The 21,092-nt window shown below is 38.4% G+C and overlaps 1 protein-coding gene and 1 long non-coding RNA gene across 2 annotated transcripts in view; one reads left to right on the top strand and one right to left on the bottom strand.

Moving 5' to 3' along the window:
- The window catches only part of UNC5D (unc-5 netrin receptor D), a 531,015-nt gene that overhangs the window by 411,967 nt on the left and 97,956 nt on the right, over positions 1 to 21,092 (top strand). The window contains 3 exon segments of the mRNA XM_025426288.3: positions 13,264 to 13,444; positions 14,301 to 14,468; positions 16,334 to 16,498. Coding sequence (XP_025282073.1) covers positions 13,264 to 13,444; positions 14,301 to 14,468; positions 16,334 to 16,498 — 514 coding nt within the window.
- On the bottom strand, positions 14 to 5,908 carry LOC112646575 (uncharacterized). Its single transcript, XR_003127740.1, has 3 exons — positions 5,757 to 5,908; positions 5,454 to 5,651; positions 14 to 276 (listed from the first exon to the last, which is right to left on the bottom strand). It is a non-coding gene; the product is annotated as an uncharacterized LOC112646575 (long non-coding RNA).

Below are 21,092 nucleotides of genomic sequence, written 5' to 3'. Positions count from 1 at the left end.
CAGGAGTGTTAGAAACATTTGGAGGAACATATTTTTGTTTAATGAAAATAGCTTTTTTCTTTTTGCTTAAAAACATAATATAGATGGCAGAAAATAAGGTAAACTAGATTATGATAAAGTAACAAACAACCTAGAAATCTCAGTAGCTTAAAACAACGAAGATTGATTTCTCTCTTGTGTTACGTGGCCATCACATGTCATCTGGGAACTCTATTCTTGACACTGTTACTGCAGTTCCAAGGTTAATGGAATAGCCATTCTCAAAAAAACTGTGAGCTGTTGTGGCAGAGGGAGAAACAAAGAAGTCAAAAAAAGTCTCAGCATGGGAAAGTAAATAGTCCTGGAACTAATAAGCAGCTTCTACTGATGACTAATTGACCAGAAGTAGTCACATGACCCCACCAAAATAACAGGGACCAGGAAATGAACCCAGACTTAGGTAAGGGAGAGCCAGAAATTTTGTTAAAGAGTTCATACTAAAAATTTCAGCAGTATAGGTATTTAGAAAGAAGAAAATTTTGGACACGTAAAGTTCCACCACCCAAATAATGTTTGGTAAGCTGCCTTCCAGCTATTTATGAGTGTCTTTGAATGGAGAGATAATAGATATATAGTTTTAAGATCTGCTTTTAACAGCTAGTGAATGTCTCATGGAGATATTTCCCCTTCTATTAGAATAGAAATGCATCATTTTTTGATGGTTGCATAGTATTTCATTGAATAAATGTGTGTAATTGATTTAATCTGTAGATGAGCAATTAGGTTGGTTCCAGTTTCTTCATTATTATAAACAAGGCTATAATTATCATCTTAGCATGTATCTCTGGATTTTTACTGATGATTATTCCACTGGAACCAGTGGAAATTGACATCAAATGATGTCAGTATTTTCAGTTTTGGTAAAAATTGCAAGATTAGGGATCCCTGGGTGGCGCAGAGGTTTAGTGCCTGTCTTTGGCCCAGGGCGCGATCCTGGAGACCTGGGATCGAATCCCACATCCGGCTCCCGGTGCATGGAACCTGCTTCTCCCTCTGCCTCTCTCTCTCTCTCTCTCTCTCTGTGTGTGTGACTATCATAAATAAATAAAAAAAAATTTAAAAAAATTGCAAGATTGTCCCTCAAAAGGGATGTACTAATTTAGACCAGCATCTTAAGTAAATGAAAACATCTATTTCTTTACAATTTTGACAACCCTATATAGTTTCAGGATTGCGACAGGGATAGGCTAACAGGATTCCTGTCATTTTCATTATTGGAGAAATTGAATGACTTTTTATATATTACTTCTCCATACACATTTTTCTCCTTTAAATGATCCATTCAAGTACTTAGTTCGTTTTTCTGTTGGAATTCATGTTTTGTATTGATTTTAGCATGATCTTTGCATATTAGAAAGCAGGTTGATATTTATTCAGTACATACTGATTCAATATACTATCCAGCATCCATTTTTATTGGATGAGCATCATGATGTACAAATTACAAAATGTATTTAGTTCCTATGTTGATTTTAGTATAACAACACTTTGTCATATGGTGCAAACATCTTTTTTATGTTTATCTTTAAAGCATCTTTTAGGTATGTTGAACTTTAAAACTTTAATAGTCAGTCTTAAAAATAAAAATAGTCTTTGTGGCTTTTGCTTTTATATCATGCAGGAAATCCATTTCCATTCTAAAACCACCAAAATATTCACCTGTGCCTCCTTATGGCACTTTTGCAGCTTCATGTACTATATTTTTAATATTTTATATGCCTGGGGTTGTTTTGCTGTAAAGAGTGAGATAGAGATAGCACTTTACATTTCAAGTGGACAATTGACTTTGGGGAAATTCTAGTGAATAATATTGAGGAAAGTGAACAGAAGAAGAAAATACTATTATTATTATTATTATTATTATTATTATTATTAATTTACATTAACAAAGACAGGGTAGAGTCCTTTAGTTAACATGCTATAGGATGAACTTCATGTTGAAATGAAGCCTGGGATTTTACTATACTCACCTTTTACTTCAGGGGTAATTTTTAAGTACTTAAAATGTTTTCTTTCTTGGTTTCCATGATACATATATTCCTGATTTCTCTCTTATCTCAATATCAACAGTCTCAATTTTGGCAGTCTCCTCTTCCCCTTTGTGTCATTAAAATGATTATTTTCTTCAGGGTGTTATTTTTTTTTCTTTTAAAGATTTTATTTATTTATTCATGAAAGACACACACACAGACAGAGAGAGAGAGAGAGAGAGAGAGAGGCAGAGACACAGGCAGAGGGAGAAGCAGGCTCCATGCAGGGAGCCCGACGTGGGACTCGATCCGGGGACCCCAGGATCATGCCCTGGGCTGAAGGTGGCGCTAAACCGCTGAGCCACCTGGGCCACCCCTTCAGGGTGTTATATCTTAAAATCTCCCCCTGTATCTTACACTTTCTGCTTGATTTCATATATGCCTATAGGCTTGGATACAGTTTACCCCGAAGCCTGTGTAGTAAATATTCCCAAAAAGTAGTTGAGTACGTTGGTCTGGAGCTGAAGAGTTCTGGATTCAAGCTGTTTATCTCAATCCCTTATATACATTGTAAATTTCACTGTATATATCATGGCGTTAATTATTCAATTACTTAGCTTATTTTTCTGTCGCCATATTTTTCTGTTGCCATTTCTTATTTACTTGTCTGCTTCTTTCTACTGATTTGAGAGTGCTCTTTGTGTATTAGGACCAAGGTGATGATCAATGCAGATCAGTACAACATCCCCAAATGACCTTTTCATCTGTGTTCCCTGTATCACTTATCCAAGTCAGAAATATGGGTGCCAAATATTGACTGCCCTCTCTTTTAATCTTAAATCAGTCACAAATTTTTATTCATTCTGTTTGATCCCTTCACTTCTTGTCAAGGCTCTTTACTTATATACCTATAAGTTATACCTATATATACTTATACTTCCAGTATATACTTTCCAGTTCACTCTACCACATCTCCCTAGGATTATTGTTATAGTCTTCTATAGGTTTCTCTGCCCTAGCTTTGCCTGCCCTTCCCTGTCCCATGTATTCTATACATGACATCAAGAGTGTGCTTTTTAATGTGAAATTATTATGCCACCGACTCTACCAGTTTTTTCACTGAATCCCTATTTTTCAGATGAGAAGGTTCAAAAAAAAATCTAAATCCAGTTCTACATCTTGAACTTACAGTATCATTGAAGCATACAAAAATAGATGCTGAGTAGACATCTGAATATAAGAGGCTACAGCTCGAGGTCAGTGAACTGAAGATATTGATTTGTAAATGTTCAGGATGCAACCATGAATGACACACAAACCTGGTGATATCATATGAAAAGACATTATACAATGAGATGTGGAGAGGGACCTAATCTTGAGAGCCAAAGAAATGCAGCACTTCATGTTTGGATAGAGAAGAAGCCAAGAAAAGAGACAAGGCAGGATTGGCCAGAAGGGTAAGAGGCAACATGTGGCATTATAAAAAACCAATGGAAGAGAAAATTCAAGAATGTTCTCATTATTCCTGAAAGCTAAGTAAGAATGCAAAATGATATGCATTCAGTGAATGTGGCAACTTGCAGATGACTGGTGGTCTTAGCAAGAGCAATCCCAGTGAGTCGATGGGGTGGAAGCTCGTTTTAAGTGCAATGACAGTGAATGATTGTTTGCCAAAGAATTCAAAAGAGGTGGCTATGGATAAAGAAAGGAAGGAGTTTTGTTTGCTTATTGATTTGTTTAAGACGCTAGAATTTTGAGCATGTTTGAATATTTCAGTTCTTGCCTGCTCAGTTATTTTTTAAGTATAAAAGCATAAGGATGCCCAGCTCGTGGGTTAAGATGTAAAAGAACCTAGATTAGTGTCTAATACATAGCAGGTCATCAGTACAAGTAAAATGTGAATTTCCCTTCTTTCCCTTCTCCCTCTCTGCTGGGTCCACCATCCTTTCTAACACTACAACCCACTGTATGTAGTTACAATAAAAATACCTTTCTGTCTTTCTCTATAGTCTGCCCTCTCTCAAGCATCTCTTTAATGTTTGTTTCCTGAAGTTCTGAGCACATTGTAATATATATGTATAATCTTAAGTAGTTAAGTTGAATTGCCTTTTAACTCTAAAATTTGGATATTAAATCTGTTGCCTTCTTTACAAAATAGATTTAACTCTCCTGTGTTCTTTCCAGGCTGGCAGTGATTAATAAGGCAACAGGTTCTATTTATGATGGGCAAAAAAAAAAAAAAAACAGTATGAGCAGCAGTGGGGTTACCCTGGCAAAACAGCACTGTGTTTCTGCTCAGAGGACTTTTGTTTGGCACAGATAATGACAGGTTTAGTCACAGTTTTATTCCTAATCAATATTTTGGAGAGAACATAAGAGGTGATGGGAATTCCTGTCTGAAATTTAAAAGCACTATCTGAGCCACTGATCTAGAGAAATTATCCATACAAGACTTTTTTACAGTTGTGTTATTATATTGAGCATGATTTTTTTTCTTACAGCATGTATTTTTTTTTTCTTTTTTCATTGTGGCTTTGTGTCTGTCAGCTAAAAGGGAACTTGTATGGAGTGTATAGTAATCAAAGAGATGAAAGATGAATGAGTATAGGGCTTTTTTTTTTTATAAGCACTATTAACTCAATGGCATCTACCTGGAATGTAGATGCACTTTGGTGATTTCATTTTGATAATGCTCTACGCTGGTCTCTGATAATTGCCTTCTGTAATTGGAACAAATTTATGATTATGCTAATTCATTCTCAGCCACCCAATATACAGAAGCTGAGCTAATCCATATCTGTCCATGCATTTCCTTTGTAGATCATTACATGATTAGCCTTTCACTGTGGCTAATGGAAACATTTTTATTCAGAGCAGACTAGATTTCTCAAATGGTGTGTGTATATGTGTGTGTAAGTGATAGGTGTTTGTGTATCTAATTGTATGTAACTCAGATATCAGGTTTTAAAACCGGTTTATGATATGAACGTTTTACAGTCTTTAATGCTTTAATCCTTAAAAAATGGCTATTTTCTCAGCACTTGAGTGTATATTACATGGTACCATGAAACAGGAAAGGGAAACTGTTAATTAGTATCTCCCAACCGCCACCTTTAAACCTTATTTAGGAAATAGGAATTATGGGAGGGAATGTGAATGCAGAAACAGTTTTGAGTCTCTCTGAAAGCCAACTCTGCAATCTTGTTAGAGAGTTCTTCCCATCCTAAAATAGTGTCTTAAAATGAAATGGCACATGACGCTATGTTTATGAGCATTCCTTGGGATATCAAGCTTTGGAAGCACCTTCTAGGTGTTACTTCATCAAACTTTCAAAGCCAGAATCCATTTTCCCTAGCAGATGGGAATGAGCCAAGGTAGAATTAGCAAAGCACAAGATGTATTGCACTATGGAAAACACAGCTAAAAATGGTAACAGGTACCTACCCTGACAAATCATTTGCCCATTGCTTCTCTCTCCCTGTTCTCCTGTTGATGTTTCATCTGTTCCATGTCTTTTGCCTCTGATCATCATAATTGTAAATGTTTTACGTTAATGTAAACAGGGCTCATTCTTCACTCATGACAATGTTACAGTTTCAGTAAACAGTGGAAGGGGTGTTCCCTTTCTCAGAGACCATTTACCTGTCAAAATGAATAAAAAAAAAAAAAACAACATGAGACAACACCTGACTTTCAGAACTAAGAAGGAGAAGTTAAAGGACAGCACTGGTCTGACAAGAGACCTACAATGTCAGAACATCCAGTTCCATCATCAGAATTCAGGCTTCTGCAGAGGTACGCATGTCTGTCGTTTCCTTCAGCATCAGCGAGTGCGATTCAATCTGTGATCATTAAGTTTCTATCATTTGCCTGGTTCTGCTGCTGTGACTTCACAATTAAGCTGGATTTCTGCTTCCTTTTGTGATGCGTAATCAGATAAGTAGAGCTAAATTGAAGAAACTGCAGTGTAGGTGGCTTTAAAATCAATCTATACAGTCTGGCAAGAAAAGGAAGGCAAAGGGGGAAACCTGATAGTATGGTTATAAATAAATTATAGGAAATGAATTATCAAGGAGAGAGGAGAGGACAGGTGACATGTCATCTGAAAGTAGAAAATCAAGTAATGGCCTGAGCTGACCTTAGACAATAGTATTCTCTGGGGTGCCTGTGTGGCTCAGTCGGTTGAGTACCAACTCTTGGTTTCAGCTCAGGTTATGATCTCAGAGTTGAGAGATCGAACCCCACATTGGGCTCCCCACTCAGCAGGGAGTCTGCTTCCCCCTCCCTCCTGCTCACATGTGTGTGTGTGTGTGTGTGTGTGTGCTCTATCTCAAATAAATAAATCTTTACAAAAAAAAAAAAAAAGACAGTATGCTCCATTATGCGTAGAAGAATGTCGGGCTATGCAGTAGGAAAGTCACAGTTAAGACGTATTCAAGAATGGCAGGTCAAATCATAGGAGATGTTAAAGAATAGCACTTTATATGGTCAGTGAGAGATGTAAGAAAACAGCTATGTTTTCTGGTAGAAAAACTATTTGATGTCTACTGCTTCTAGTTCTACCATTTTCCAAGGATGTTGTATTAGGCAAATCATATGATCTGTGAAATTGGAAGAAAATTCTTTATTCACCTACTTTAGAGTTCTCAGAATCAATGAGATAATGCCTTGAATCACAGTGTGTTCACTTGGGAGTATAAAGACCATGGACCAATATCTCTGTGGGCTTTTGCCTTTTGTTCATAGTCACAAGATGGCTGTCATGTCTTGGAGGATCAGAACACTTGGTAGATGATATCAACAAATAATCCTCATTGGCTTTTTTTTTACACTTCTGAAAGGTTAATAACACTGCCTTCTCATTTTCTTATGGAATATTAAGAACAAGAACAGGAGCATTAGAATTCTGACATACTGTCTGATGAAAATAAACATTTAAGTGTAAGGTTTATATGTGCACATTCATAGATGTCTGACAAAAGGTCAATAGAGGTGAAATGTTAGGTCTCATTCAAACATTTTCACCTATAATCACGGTCTCAAATAAGAAAAGCCCCACAAAGCATCAATCCGTTACTCTTCCAAAGGAGGTTTCCTCCCCATCCAATACCACCTTGCTTCCTATTGTTGGGAAAACCTATAGGCTCATCAGTTACATACGTTCAGCTCCTAGCTAGCCAGAATGACTGATCAGGAACCTGCTGTCTGGCATGAAATCTAATTGTCTTTGATGGTCTGCTTTTCCAGATTTGTTTATAAACTGGAAAAATCTACAAATTGCAGACCATCTGTACATAACACTATGCTAATAGATGCGGGCATCCTGCAAATCCATAAGCTCATTACCTCTAAGTAACTAGCTTCTTCTAGGAGTAACACACTCCTAACTGGGATTATCCATCTAAACCAAATAAGGAGAATCATACAAAGAATTGTTTCTCTGAGGGGTGAATGCCTCCAACAACCTTCGGGTCTGGTAAGCCTCCCTGTCAAAGAGATGACCTGTTAGCACGAGGTCATTTGGCTTTAGTGATACAAATATCCGTTAGCTTCAAGGTAGTCAATGTATTGATCTCTTAATGCTAATTTGAAAATTTGTGTTGCTTCTGTTAAGGGCTTAATTAGGGCCTTCTGGTGTTGGCAGCGTCTTGTAAAGTAATTTTTTAACTCAATATTCATGCCCTTATGATACTTGTCAGATATTTCCATGAGAAAGCCCTGAGAGTGGCATGTGATACATGTGAACCATAACATTTTAGGATGATGGAGGAAGCAGATTTCATGAAAAAGAATTAACTTCAGTGAAGGACATTGAGCTCCTCTTTGTGGTAATGTTCACCAGTGGCCTGAAAGCTGGTGTGTTATAGTTTCTGTGGAGAAGGGGGAGTGAATCTAGTTTATGGCTACATTGTGTCTGGCCCTCACAATATATCTTGAGCCCTTGTGTTAGAATCAAGAAGTATTACATTAGAATATACATCCCTGGTTTTCTTGTGAGAGTTGTAAGCTCTGGTTACACTAGTAGCAACAGTCTGGACCTGACTGGTCAGGCTGCACATTTGCTTGGGTCCCGTAATCTACATTTTGTCATAAATGGCCAACATTTCCCATATATCCTGACACAGAGGCTGATTCCTCCAGAAATTCAAAGAGTATGGCGATACCTTAAAATTGAGAGATTTTTAAGCAAAAAATGAGGTCATTGTCGCTTTTATTATACTTTATTATACTTATATAAATAGTATACAATTATACTCATTGTTGATTTTGAGGTTTTTATTTTTTTTAATACTCATCTTTCTACCTAAAGTAGGAAAACAAAAGGAGACAGAAAGTGCTAACATTTTTTAAGACAAATGAGAGTGAGCTCATTCCTTTGGGGGAAATGAACAGCCCTTTGTCTTTAATATGCAAGCAATGTGCCTGGATGTCTTGCACCCAGGGCCACTTCAGTAATTTATGTGCCCCCCTTAGCCCCCAGGAACATTTGAGTTTGCAACTGCTGGTTTAGGGAATGCTCTTCTATCTTATTTATTAAACTACACTACATTAGGAGCACTTAGCTCATCAAAAATGTTTTAAAATTTCTCTAAGTGACAAAAGGGTAAATCCAAAAGCAATTTGTCATTTTTATAAGCTCAGAAAATACCAAACTGATTTCCTCATAAAGATCCTGCCATCAGTTTAATGGATAAACTATTAGTTTACAGATAAAAAACAGTTCTATGGTTAGGAGTCTACTAATGCGCCACTTGTTTATAGAACTAATTGGATCTCAGGACCTCAGTCGTGACACCGTAAAAACTTTTACCACAACATATATATATAAAACTATGATACCTCATTCATCCCATATCAGTGTTTTTCAAACTATGATCTGGGGAGACCCACCGGCAGACCATTGTATATGTCCATAGTACATGTGGGTGGGTAGGGGATAGATTATATGGTGCGGTCAATTTATATGGTGGTCCAGGTTGTGCCCTGAACATCTCTACAGGGCACAACTGACATAGGGAAGAATATGAATGATCCCTCCTGGAGTTCTGCCAACAGTGGCTCTGGGAATTACTATGTTAATACAGCTTGGGTTCCCTAACATCTGTGGCTCTAATACCCTCACTTCTTCAGGAATTATAAGAAATTTCCTTATCTTTTCTTTTTTTTTTTCATCCTGGACTTTCAGGTAAGCATTAAACTGAGGAAACATTCTGTGAATACGAATTTGAAAACCGCTGTGTCACATGGTAATTAAGAGAGATTTTTTTAAGCTAAAGTGATTTTGTCAGATTACTAAATAGCTTTCCATTGAATGTGCCACAATTAGCCACCAGGAAGAAAAGGCTTCCCTTTAAACCCCTATACACATACTACATTTTCTTCCAGTCATTAAGTATATATATTTGTGAATTTTTTGTTTTATGAATTTATGATATCATTAAATAAGCATATAATTTTGCATTTGGACCCTTTCATATATTCAGAGCCTTTTCTGTATTTTCACTAGCTGAAATCATGACTTTGCAGGTCTATATAACATTAAATCATATTGTTGCATCGTGATTTATTTAAACAAAGCTCTATTTGGCGTGTGGCTTTGATATACGTTTTTCTTTCTCCCTCCTCCCCCCCCCCTCTCTTTCTCTACCAAAAATAAATTATTGTATTTAAATCCTTCTTGTAGCCCTAATCCTTTACTTTAATAAATTCCTGGGGTCATAGTTACATGAACAAAAGGCATTACTATATTTAATACTATCGGATGGAGATAAATATTAGGAAGAAGATTGAAGCAGACAGGGTGGAGGAGTAGGCAAGGGGAGAGAGGCTACTTAGGAAAAAGTACTATTAGGAGGACCTCTCTGAGGAGGTAACATTTGATCAGAGACTTAAATGAAAAGTGTGATCGAGCCATGAGGTTGCCTACAGATAAGTCCTTCCAGGTAAAGGATTCAGCAAGTATTAAGACCCTGAGGTGGGAACTTGCTTTAAGCTTTCTAGGACTGGACGGATCCAGGAAGGCTGGAGCAGAAGGAGCAGGGGTGCCCCAAGTATGGGGGCACCTGAGGTGGAGGACTGGTGGGGGGCGGGGGCAGATCAAGAAGCACTTTGTTAGCTTTGGTGAAGATTTGCGATTTTGCCCTAAGTGAGATTCATGACCATTGAAGGATTTCAAGCCAGAAAGTGATGTGATCTAATTCTTTCGTGGAGAATCAACTGTGGAGGCAAGAATGAAAGCAGCCTACAGCCCAGGTAGTTAGAGGCTGTTGCTCACATCCTGGAGAGGGGATAATGGTAGAGGAGCGATTGCAGAAATGTTCTGTGATCTGCAAGTTCAGAAAAAAAGCAAACCACAAAAATAAAAACTGTGCTTGTGTGTGTGTTTGTGTGTAATTTTAATCTTTGGTATTTTGGTAGGAAAAACTTCATTATATTAACTTTTTTATTAGTGGTGTAGGATATTTATTCAATTGTTTAATTGCTGTGTATCCCTTTTTTCCTTCATCTTAACGCTGTATTACCAAGGATGGAATTCTATCAGCAGTGAATGAGAGCTTGAGCTATTGAGATTATGATTCCTCAGATCATCATGTTCTTTCTCCTTTTATCTGCCAAATTTGTAGCAAATATTTTCCTAGTTTATTGGCTATTTAATTTTGTGCATGGTTTGTTCTTATATAAGTTTTCAATTTGAAGCCAAACCTCTATGTGGTGATAGTGGTTTTAAATTCTTCTGAGCTGAAATTCCTTCAAGAAAGTTTTCTTTGATTCCTAAGTGCTGGGACTCCTTTGGTTTTGGTCCCCGGAGCTCTTTCTGGCTGTTGACTCACTAGAGATGACTTACTTCTGGGTCAGATTTGCCTGACTTTACTGACCAACTGTTTGTGGGGAGCTATGGTAAAGAAGACTTTAGATGGGGACATAGGAAACAGCTCTGTAGGTACCACAAATAGTAAGAGTAAGGGAATTAACAGAAAAACTGGCAATTTAACCTCAGAATTTCTGAACCAGGAGAGTGGTGTGGAATAGAAGCTCCCCACACCTGTTTTAAGCTGACCAGTTTGTCCTTTCCAGTGACATAGCTGTGATAGCGATTTCAAAAATCCATCCATGTTGGCCTTAGAGTAAGTATTTCATTCCAGATATTGGTGACAGTGTCACTACCAGCTCTTATTATCTGGTGGTGACACGATTGACTTCTTTATTTCCACCTTACCCATTAACTGTGAGATCCATGAAAGAAGAGGCTATGTGGGTTTTGACTGTCTTGCTTTACCCCTCTCCAGACCCCTCGATAACCGTGTGTGTTTGAATATTCATCAATGAATGAATGAATTCCTGTAAAATATTCAGTGTCAGTGGGGAACAGATGGCATTTGCTGACAGACTGGGGGTCAGATGCTTTAAAATCCCTTCTGCTGCCCTGCTTTGTTAACCAGAGCTCTGGGTCATCATCAGTGCCTACACCTCCTCCAGGCAGGAACATGGTGATACCTCCAGGAACTCCTGAGGTTGGTAGTCCGGCTTACTTCTTTACTTCAGGGCCCGGACCACATTCCTTTCTCTCCTCTTATTGATATGTAAAAGCAGTTCTCAGACCTCTTCTTTTGGTTATTTTGTGTCACTTTATTTTCCAAAATTGGAGGGTAACTTTTGGATAGTGATGATTTGGGATCCTCTGAACACTTATTAGTGGGGAAATCCTTGGGACAAATTTCATTATAAAGGATCGTAATAGGTTTTCTTCTGATAAGTAAATCCCTTTTTATAAAGACCAACAAATCCTTATAAAACCAAATTACTGTACAACAGATGCCACTTGTTTATTGGTAAATTAAAATTCTTTAGATTTAAAGAGTAATGAGGCATCTTATTCCAAAACCAACTTTCAATCGTCTGTGCTAACAGAGGGCAGGGTATGATGAAAAGCCCCCCAATGCATATGCTTCTGTGTGGTGTCTCTTTGGTATAGTCACCACTGTTGCTTTCCGTGTTAAATTATGATTTTTGTGTGTCTGTTAAATTTCTGTATGTAATACATGCTAATACCTAGAGCTAAATGGTTATTGTCAAATGAGATGCATCTAGTGCTACCAATATGGCACTAGAGAGTAGAGATGTTGCTTAGATATGGAAGCAGAATACATGATGAAGAAGGAAGGCAGGTAGTTCAGGGGTGAAATTGGCCTGCTTGATAAAATAGGGGCACTAAAGGTGGTGCACTTCATCCGGGGGGAAGATGAGGATCTAGGGAACAGAAGCTTCCAACTCTGTCTTTTCCAGATGTCCAAGGCAAGTGACTTTGGGACCAAGGGTAGGATTAGAGAAGAACTGGAAAAAATAAAATAGGTTCTCTAGGAGCAAACTATAGGAAAAAAAAAATCAGAGATGTGACTAGCCTGTGCCCAAGATGTTGGAAGTCCACTCCTCCAGGGAGAAGCTGGGCCTTAAATGTTTCTGCCATCTAACCAGGCCTAAATGTCTTTTGGATCATTGAAGGAATTAAGTAATTGATCACAAGACTAGAGAATACTGAAATTTGGATTTAACTGCCTATGATTGTCCAAATCTGTATTACATTGGCCTTTATACATTATCACACCTTTAAAAAAACTATATTTATTTTAGAGAGAGTGCAAGCAGGGGGAGAGGCAGTGACAGGGGAGGACTTCCCCTGCTGAGCACAGAGCTGAAGACTAGGCTCGGTTCCAGGACCCTGAGATCATGACCTGAGCTGAAACCAAGAGTTTGATGCTTAATCAACTGAGCCACCCATGCGCCCCGTCACACCTTTCTTAAAATTTGTTTAAATGCACACATTGACATGAAACCTTGTCTGACAACATAAATATCCTCTAATCACAAAGTTCTGCATATATGTGTTGATTTTCTGAGCTCCATTTTGGACTTGTCATGAAAACACGGTCCTCATCATCAGAGTCACGATAAAATGAAATAAAATGAAATGACCTAATTGTGGCCCCCTTTTCTCTCTTCCACTGCATTTTTTAAAAGTGGGTCAAAGTCAGTACGTATTTGTGTTCTTTTCCTGCCTCCAGTTTATTGAGTGCTAATTTCCTTAATATGCTAAATAAAAGGGATGGGATATGGTAAAATCATTGCTATTGATCTATATGTTACGAATGTCTATCTCCCCCATGCCAGAAGTGCTCATCTAGCAATTCCAGAAAAGAGGCCTTTTTTTTTTTTCTTTTTAATGACCAGTAAAGTAAACATTCCCTTCTCCTTATAGGTGGAATGGCTGAAAAATGAGGAGCCCATTGACTCTGAGCAAGATGAGAACATTGACACCAGGGCTGACCACAACCTCATCATCAGACAGGCACGGCTCTCGGACTCAGGCAATTACACCTGCATGGCAGCCAACATCGTGGCCAAGAGGAGGAGCCTGTCAGCCACAGTAGTGGTTTATGGTAAGACCAGCCCAAAGGCCAGGAATAGATAGGGAGGACGGAAAGCAAAGAAGTAGATGGATGTGTATTTCATTAAAACTTCGATTGTTTCCAGCCAAAAGCTACTTTAGGAGTCCTTCACTACTGTGCTCTCTCCTGCCTCTCCCATTTGGTAGGTGAGAACACATCCCTATTGCTATTGATGTGCTGGCTCTTCCCTCCAGTATTGGACTTCCAGGAGATAGGAACATTTCCAATCCCTCTTTTAAAAATAATTTTAAAAGTCTGTCATTTCCTCCTGTTGTGTGATATTTGAAAAGAAACAAAGTGGGCAACTTCTGTTTCCCACCCCTCCCTGATCCGTCTTCCACCCCCATCCTCTCTGGACCTGCTGTGGCCACTTCTCCTGGCATAGGAAATCCACCAAAAACAAACATTACTCTTTACTGAATATCTCAGGTATTATTTAAAAGAACTTCCTGGCTATTTATGTAAAGGCATTCCCTTCCACAATAGAAGAGCCCTGGGATTTATTTTTGAAGCACTTAAAGTAATAGAAATTCAAATGATGGTATTTCCTTTCTGTACTACGGATTTTCAAGTGCTTTAGTGATGTGTTGATGAATTCTTCCTATTTTTCATAATTTCCCCACAGAGGAAATTCTCTGGGTCCCTCTCACACCAGATGAGTAGACTGAGGGACAGAGGTGAGGTGAGCCCCACTGTGGCCTCATGATGGAGCAGCCAATGTGGGTCCCAGGGCCCCTTGGTCCCTGGATGCCGAACTCACAACACTTGGCACAGTGGCTTGCACATAGTAGGCAATCAGTAAAAACCTCTCTCCTTTCTTTCTCCCCTCCCCATTTTTCTCTCTCAGTGAATGGAGGCTGGTCTTCCTGGACAGAGTGGTCAGCCTGCAATGTTCGCTGTGGTAGAGGATGGCAGAAACGTTCCCGGACCTGCACCAACCCAGCTCCTCTCAATGGTGGGGCCTTTTGTGAGGGAATGTCAGTGCAGAAAATAACCTGCACTTCTCTTTGTCCTGGTGAGATATGTGTAGATTCCCTTTTCCCTTCTGATCCACCAACACTAGCACACTGGTGGGAAGCATTGAATGTAACCTTCCTTCCCAAAGTTATCCTCTCTCACAGTCTCAGAATGCAGCCTTTGTCCAAAGAGCTAATGTGAAACTCACTATGATAGCAAGAATGTGGGTGAGATACCTCCATTAGGGGGCTTAAATATATATATATATATATATATATATATATATATATATATATATATATATACACACACTTTTTTTTTAATACTTCCGTGATGCTGGACACTTGCCATCAACAAGCCAAATGCTTTGAAGTATTTCTATATTACCCATGTTTGGTTGGGCCAAGCCCTGCCTTCTCTCCTTGGGTTCTTCCATTTGGTGGCATTTACTTATACAGTAACAGGGATTGAGTCATCTGTGAGCACAAAATAGGTAGCAAAACTTTGAGCCTTTTTTTTTTTATCGCTTCCAATCCAACTAACCTTATTATTTTTGTATTTATTTCTAATGCAATTGGCAGAGATTGTACAGTATCACAGCAGTTTCTATTTTATATTTGGTCTGTTTGCCTTCCTTTCTGAATAGAGGCTTCATTTACCAAATATGGCTCTTATAAGCTCTTTTGTTCATCTCTTACTGGCTCTAATCCAATTTCTACAATGAGGAATAGATGAGATGGAAGATGACTTTCTTTATGGAAAGCATATCCTCCCACTGAGAAATAAATTGATCCTGGGTCTCACATGCATTATAAAACATTAACCCCAAGGACACTGGACTAGAGCCTCTGTGTTCTTTAAAGTTTCAGATCAGAGTGCTCAGAGTGAAGCTGAGGCTCTCACCAGCAGCTTATTCTCAGAGTTTAATTCTAAACTCGTATTCAGTAAACATTTATTTATTGAGTGCTTACTATGTGCCAGATACTGTGCAAGATACTTTTATAGATATCATGTCCTTTAATTCTGTGTTGTGAGTTTTATTATCTCCCCGTTACAAAAATAGTAAAGTCGGGCTAAGGGATTGCTCAGGAGCCACTATGTGAACACAACCAAGACAAGTACTCAAAATTTTTCCTTCAGATTCAGTATTTTTTATGTTACCCAATTCTTGACTAATTGCTCTAGATTAAAAATTGCACGATCTATCTTAACCCACATAAGCGTAGTTGGCCTATTCCTAAGAGGTAATGGGACAATTGCCTCCAATAGCTGCCATAATCTCTAGGGTCAATTTTTAGTGGAATTAAAATCCGTTTGTTCATTTCTACATACAGAAGCAATCCGTGACCCGCAAAATTCTATTTATGTAAGTCCTGGTATCTTGGGGTTTGACCGACCTGTTTTACTTTAATACCACCAATATATATAGGTTTAACTTTTTATTGTTTAGGGCTTTTAGGGCTTAAAGATAGTTCATTCTACTCTCCGTTCTAAACTGTCAACCCACAAGGAAGTGGCGATTACCAGTGGTTACCACACATACCGTGTCTGTCCATCTAAGATGCACTTGGGCATGAAAGACTGGGAAAGAATGGGTAATGACATTATTAGCCACCCCAAGGGCACCGATAATGCGAATTCTTGCCTAAATTCAGTAACTGATCTCCTCCTGAAATAGCCAGAGAATTACACCACTGCTTATATTACCCTCTGTCTTGAGGAAAGAAACCATGGAGAGAAGATAAACAGAAATTATTTGGGTGTTTTTTGTTTGTTTTGTGTGTGTGTGTGTGTGTGTATGTGTGTGTATGGTAGTGGTGATTTCTTTAAAATCCAGCTGTAAGAACAACAGCAGCCCTGGGGTGAGTCTCTTGACAGCCACCAGATTCATTCTAATGGTGGTTCCTTTTGTTTCCCTTAAAGTGGATGGGAGCTGGGAAGTGTGGAGCGAATGGTCCGTCTGCAGTCCAGAGTGCGAGCATTTGCGGATTCGGGAGTGCACAGCGCCACCCCCAAGGAACGGGGGCAAATTCTGTGAAGGGCTGAGCCAGGAATCTGAAAACTGTACAGATGGTCTCTGCATTCTAGGTAACACCTTCTGTTTAACATCTTCAGTGTTTGTCCACAGCATGAAAAGAAACGTCGTGACCATCCATTTGCTTGCGTACATTAGGAGAAAGCAAAATTGTGCACCAAGAGCAAAAACAAAAGGAGTAAGACGAGTAAAAAGTAGTCAAGTACATTTTTAGTGACGTTAGGATCATTTTAAATATTGTATCACTGTAACTTCCTTAAAGGTGCATACTTATTAATCTATTTTAAGAGTTTAAGAAAGTGGTTAACATTGAATTTTAAGTTGACAGTTCTTTTACTAGCCACCATTTTAAAGCTTGGTGACATTCTGTTACAGATGACCATATGCTTTTATTTCTTCCAAGAATTTCACAGCACTATAAAGCATTATAATATAATATTATAATATATATAATAATATTATATATAATACATGTATATTATAATGCTTTATAGTGCTGTGAAATTCTTGGAAGAAATAATGTATATATAATATATACACACACAAATTTTATATTTTATAAATTTTGTATTTTATAAAAAAATATATATATATAAGATATATTTAGATTTTAATAATCTCCCGAGACCATGGTTCTGTGGCACAGGACATGTGTTGTGACTCTCACCTTATAAATTGGGGGGGAAAAATGACACTTGAGGAGATGGGTGGTTTTGTATCAAAATACAGTGCCCAGTTCAAAACTCCCAAGCCTCTACTTTATTCCTGGATTTATACTGTTACCATCTCTAGGTGATAGTCTGCCTGGGTAAGAAAGTATGGGAAGATCAAAGCATCACATAGACAGGTTTTAACTTGGTGCTGTCCCTTCCTAGCTTTGTGACCTGGACCCGTCACCTAACTCCTTAATTCCCTTGTAAGTACCAAAAACCTGGTTACTGGCAAGACCAACTGATAAAAGAATATATGTGAAAAAAAAAAACAAAAAAACAAAAAAAACAAAAAAAAGAATATATGTGAATATTTCATGGTACAGAATGGTTGCTTAGTAAATAGTAATCCCTTCTTCACTTGCCTACTCAGATGAGCTAAGATATACTGATTTTGTTTAGGTCCTTAAAAAAAAAAAACAAAAAAAAAAAAACCTAAGATTCTAAAACCAAGTAGCCTTCTTGGAAAATAGCCAGCAAAAAATAATATAGCTCAATAGTTTGTCATCTTTTCAGGAGAATGTGTCATTTTTGTATTTGGGAAAATGACAGTATAAAGGGAATGTCTAATTTGGATTTACTTTTCTTTTTTTTTGTTGTTTTTTGGGTTTTTTTTTTTTTTTTTTTTGGATTTACTTTTCTGCACTGGTCTGACTGAGTAGGTTTCAAAGCAAGCATATTCAAACATGCTGTTGTATTTTCACAATAAACCCAGGAGGTTAAAACATTAATTAAAATGGTTAATACTTTGAAATGACCACTATGATGCCCATAGTGCCTTTATTTTTTTCCATCCAAGTACTGAGGACCCTACATATGTCAGATATACTGCAAGGGACTCTATCAGAAGACAACTCACCCCCAGGGTCTGTGATGACAGGGCCATGCTCTCTAATAGTCCAACCATTAGCTTCCCTCCAAATGCCTTCTCTTTTCCAATATATATAATATGTAAATTATATGTGTGTGTGTATTCCTTTATATATATATAATTTATATATATATATAAATTATAAAGAAATGGCTCATGTGAGTATGAAAGCTAGCAATTCTTTAGATATCTTTAGAGTCAATATCTCAAAGACTGTTCGGCAGGAGAATTCACTCAGGGTAGGGTTATGCCTTAAACTGTACTTGGATGAGGCCCACCCACATCATGAAGGCATTCTGCAAATTTAAACATTGGTCTCATCTGATCTGAAAACACTCTCACAGAATGATTTTTGATCACATATTTGGGCATCCGATGGCCCAAATTGATAGGTAAAATTAATCCCCACAGATGTGTACATACTTGTGGAGTTCCAAGACTCCATTCTTTCTTAGAGCCTGTCATGGCCGTAGTTCAGGCAATTGCTTGAAGCAGTTGTTAGTTTACTGAATGAACCTCTCTCTGGACATTGGCCATGTCTTCTTTTAGTCATACATGTGTCACTTAGTGGATTTTCTATTTCCATTTTCCTATAGCAGAAATAAAATTGCTAGGAAGACAAGCAGGTTTGGAAAAATCCTTCCATGAGTTTAAATGCTGTGTAAGCCTTTCTACTCTATTCATTCCTCTTGTCGACTGAAGCATGGTTTTCTAGCAACCTCTGGCCTCCATCGTATGCATATTGAGATGTCTGTCAAATATGATCAGGGACTCTTGATGGCTACAATGACTGAGCTTTTCGAGGGACAAAGAGTGAAGCCTCTGAAATCAGAGAGGTGAATGAGATCTATTTTTACATCGATGGGAAAGGGGAGTGTTTATAAGAGCCCAACACCAGGACACATTCTGCCCTTTTAGACAGAGAATGGCTACCAGTGTCAACAAAACTGGATTACATTTTACCATCTCTGCAGGAAGCAATGAACAGCAGTCTAGCTAAATGATGCCAACATCACCGCACTTGTCACTGGTACCCTGCCAAACCGCTCTTGGTAAAACTAGCTGTTTCAGCAATGGAGGCCGGGTTTGATTAAAATAGCATTGGGCAATAGCTTTATGGAGCAGTAGCTTTGCGAAGGATCTAGGTCATGTTATGATTGGGGAATTTCCTTCATCCTAATTTTTTCCTTCTATGCCAAACACAACCCTAAAGCAATTTCTCAGTTCCCGACTTCTCTTGGAGTTTTAACAATGGCAGTGCTTGACTCTCGGATGACCTACAATTCTTAGATTTCATTTAGCTTTCAGCGGAGTATCTGGATTTCTTTGGTTGTCCCTGAGGGCTGCATTACTCCTAGAGATGGAGCTGCCAGCTCTGAATGATCACTTTAATATTTGGGTGTGATTGTTGCTTGGTCAGTTGTGACTGGTGCACAGAACCTTAGTGTTATGCTATCACAGATGGCCACACCTAAATGCTCTCCACAAGAACATAAATGCCTCAAGACTAGTGAGAGTAAGATTAGGCAATCTTTGCCAATAACAGTCCAAGGATCCAAATTAAAAGTTAAACTAAACATCCAGTGCTTTTATGCTAGAACATTTCTCTCCCAGGAAGATAATTATGTGATATGATTGTCAAGAAACTTTTCTAAGCTTAAACACCAGCATCGAGTGGTTTTCTGACCAATGCCCTTTCTACTTGCTGAACTTAGTGGCTTCCATGCTCTGAGGATCGCAGCCAGAGGTCAATCACAGGTGTATGCCTCATTGATAGTAACAGAAGGGTGAAATTGGTAGGGTGTTTAGCTTGAACCTGAGAAATAAGAGAAGCCTGTTCCTGTCCCTCTCCCTCTATTCTAGCAGATAGAAAAACTAAGGGCTGTGGCTTGAGAAGATTAAATCAGTCTGCTTCAGAGGAGATTAGTGCCTAGATGTGTCATGAGGCTGAAGCCAGAGAAATGCCACAGGGGTCTGAAAGAGAGAGGAAATCTTTAAGGCTGAGCGTGCTGATAGCTAATCCGTCCTTCTTGTCAAGATGTAAGATAGGTCAGTTTAACATTGACAGTTCAAAAACCAAAATATCAGTTGAATGCTGGTTTGTTTTCATTTCTGATGGGTATATTGATAAGAAAAGTTTCGAATAGACAGTTTGGAAACTAAATCAAGGGTAAAGGCGTATCTATACAATAGATACCTGCTATACAATAGCAGGTTCAAATAAACATCCCCAAGCTACACCTAATAATCTAACCACATTGTCTATTGAATGATCTACTAAAATGACCTAAAGGAAGCACCTGAAAAGGTGAGCCTGTAATCACATCAAACTAAAGGCTGCCTTGGTAAGCATTTTCTCCTGGACCATTCTGAGCTTCATTGTTATCCATTACAGTAATTACCTGGGTCCCTTCCCTGTCTTTCCTAGGGCACTAAAGAAGAGAATTTTCATTCTGGGTTATATCAGTGCATCTAAAACAACTCTTTTGCTAGAATGCCTGCTTTTTATATATAGGATCACAAAGGGTGGGTTTCCCTTTTCCCAAAATAAAACCCATCCTTTCCTTTCTATGGGCAAAAGAGTCCGGAATACATACACTTGACTAAGTTGACTAAACTTTGTGTTGGATAAGTTCATATTTCAGAGCCAGCTGCACTGCACAAGTGCTTAATTGTAGCATAAACTCTAAATGGCAAAAGAAAAACGGCACCAGCAGGATAACATGCTAGCACAGTGCATTCTTAAGTTGTCATGGAGTTTACTACTGCTTGCTAATTCTACCAGGTAGTTTTAATATTAAAACCCCATTTTCATCCCATTTATAGTACACAGTAGGTGCTCCTTTACTACACAAAGATTTTTCCTAGAAATACCCAATCGCTGCCTTTCTGTATAACAATTACTTCAGAGATGCCTTCATGTATATTGCATAGCAGAAGTGGATATAATATTGCAGGCCCACAGGAGCAATAAGAATGTAGATTTGGACACATATGGTGTCATTAGCAGCTTAGCAACAATCTCTCCCCCATGCCCCAGCAAACACTTTCCCATTATGGGACCCA

The sequence above is a fragment of the Canis lupus genome, chromosome 16 (assembly GCF_003254725.2).
Source record: "Canis lupus dingo isolate Sandy chromosome 16, ASM325472v2, whole genome shotgun sequence".
Lineage (NCBI taxonomy): Eukaryota > Metazoa > Chordata > Mammalia > Carnivora > Canidae > Canis > Canis lupus.
This window is presented reverse-complemented; position numbering and strand designations above follow the sequence as displayed.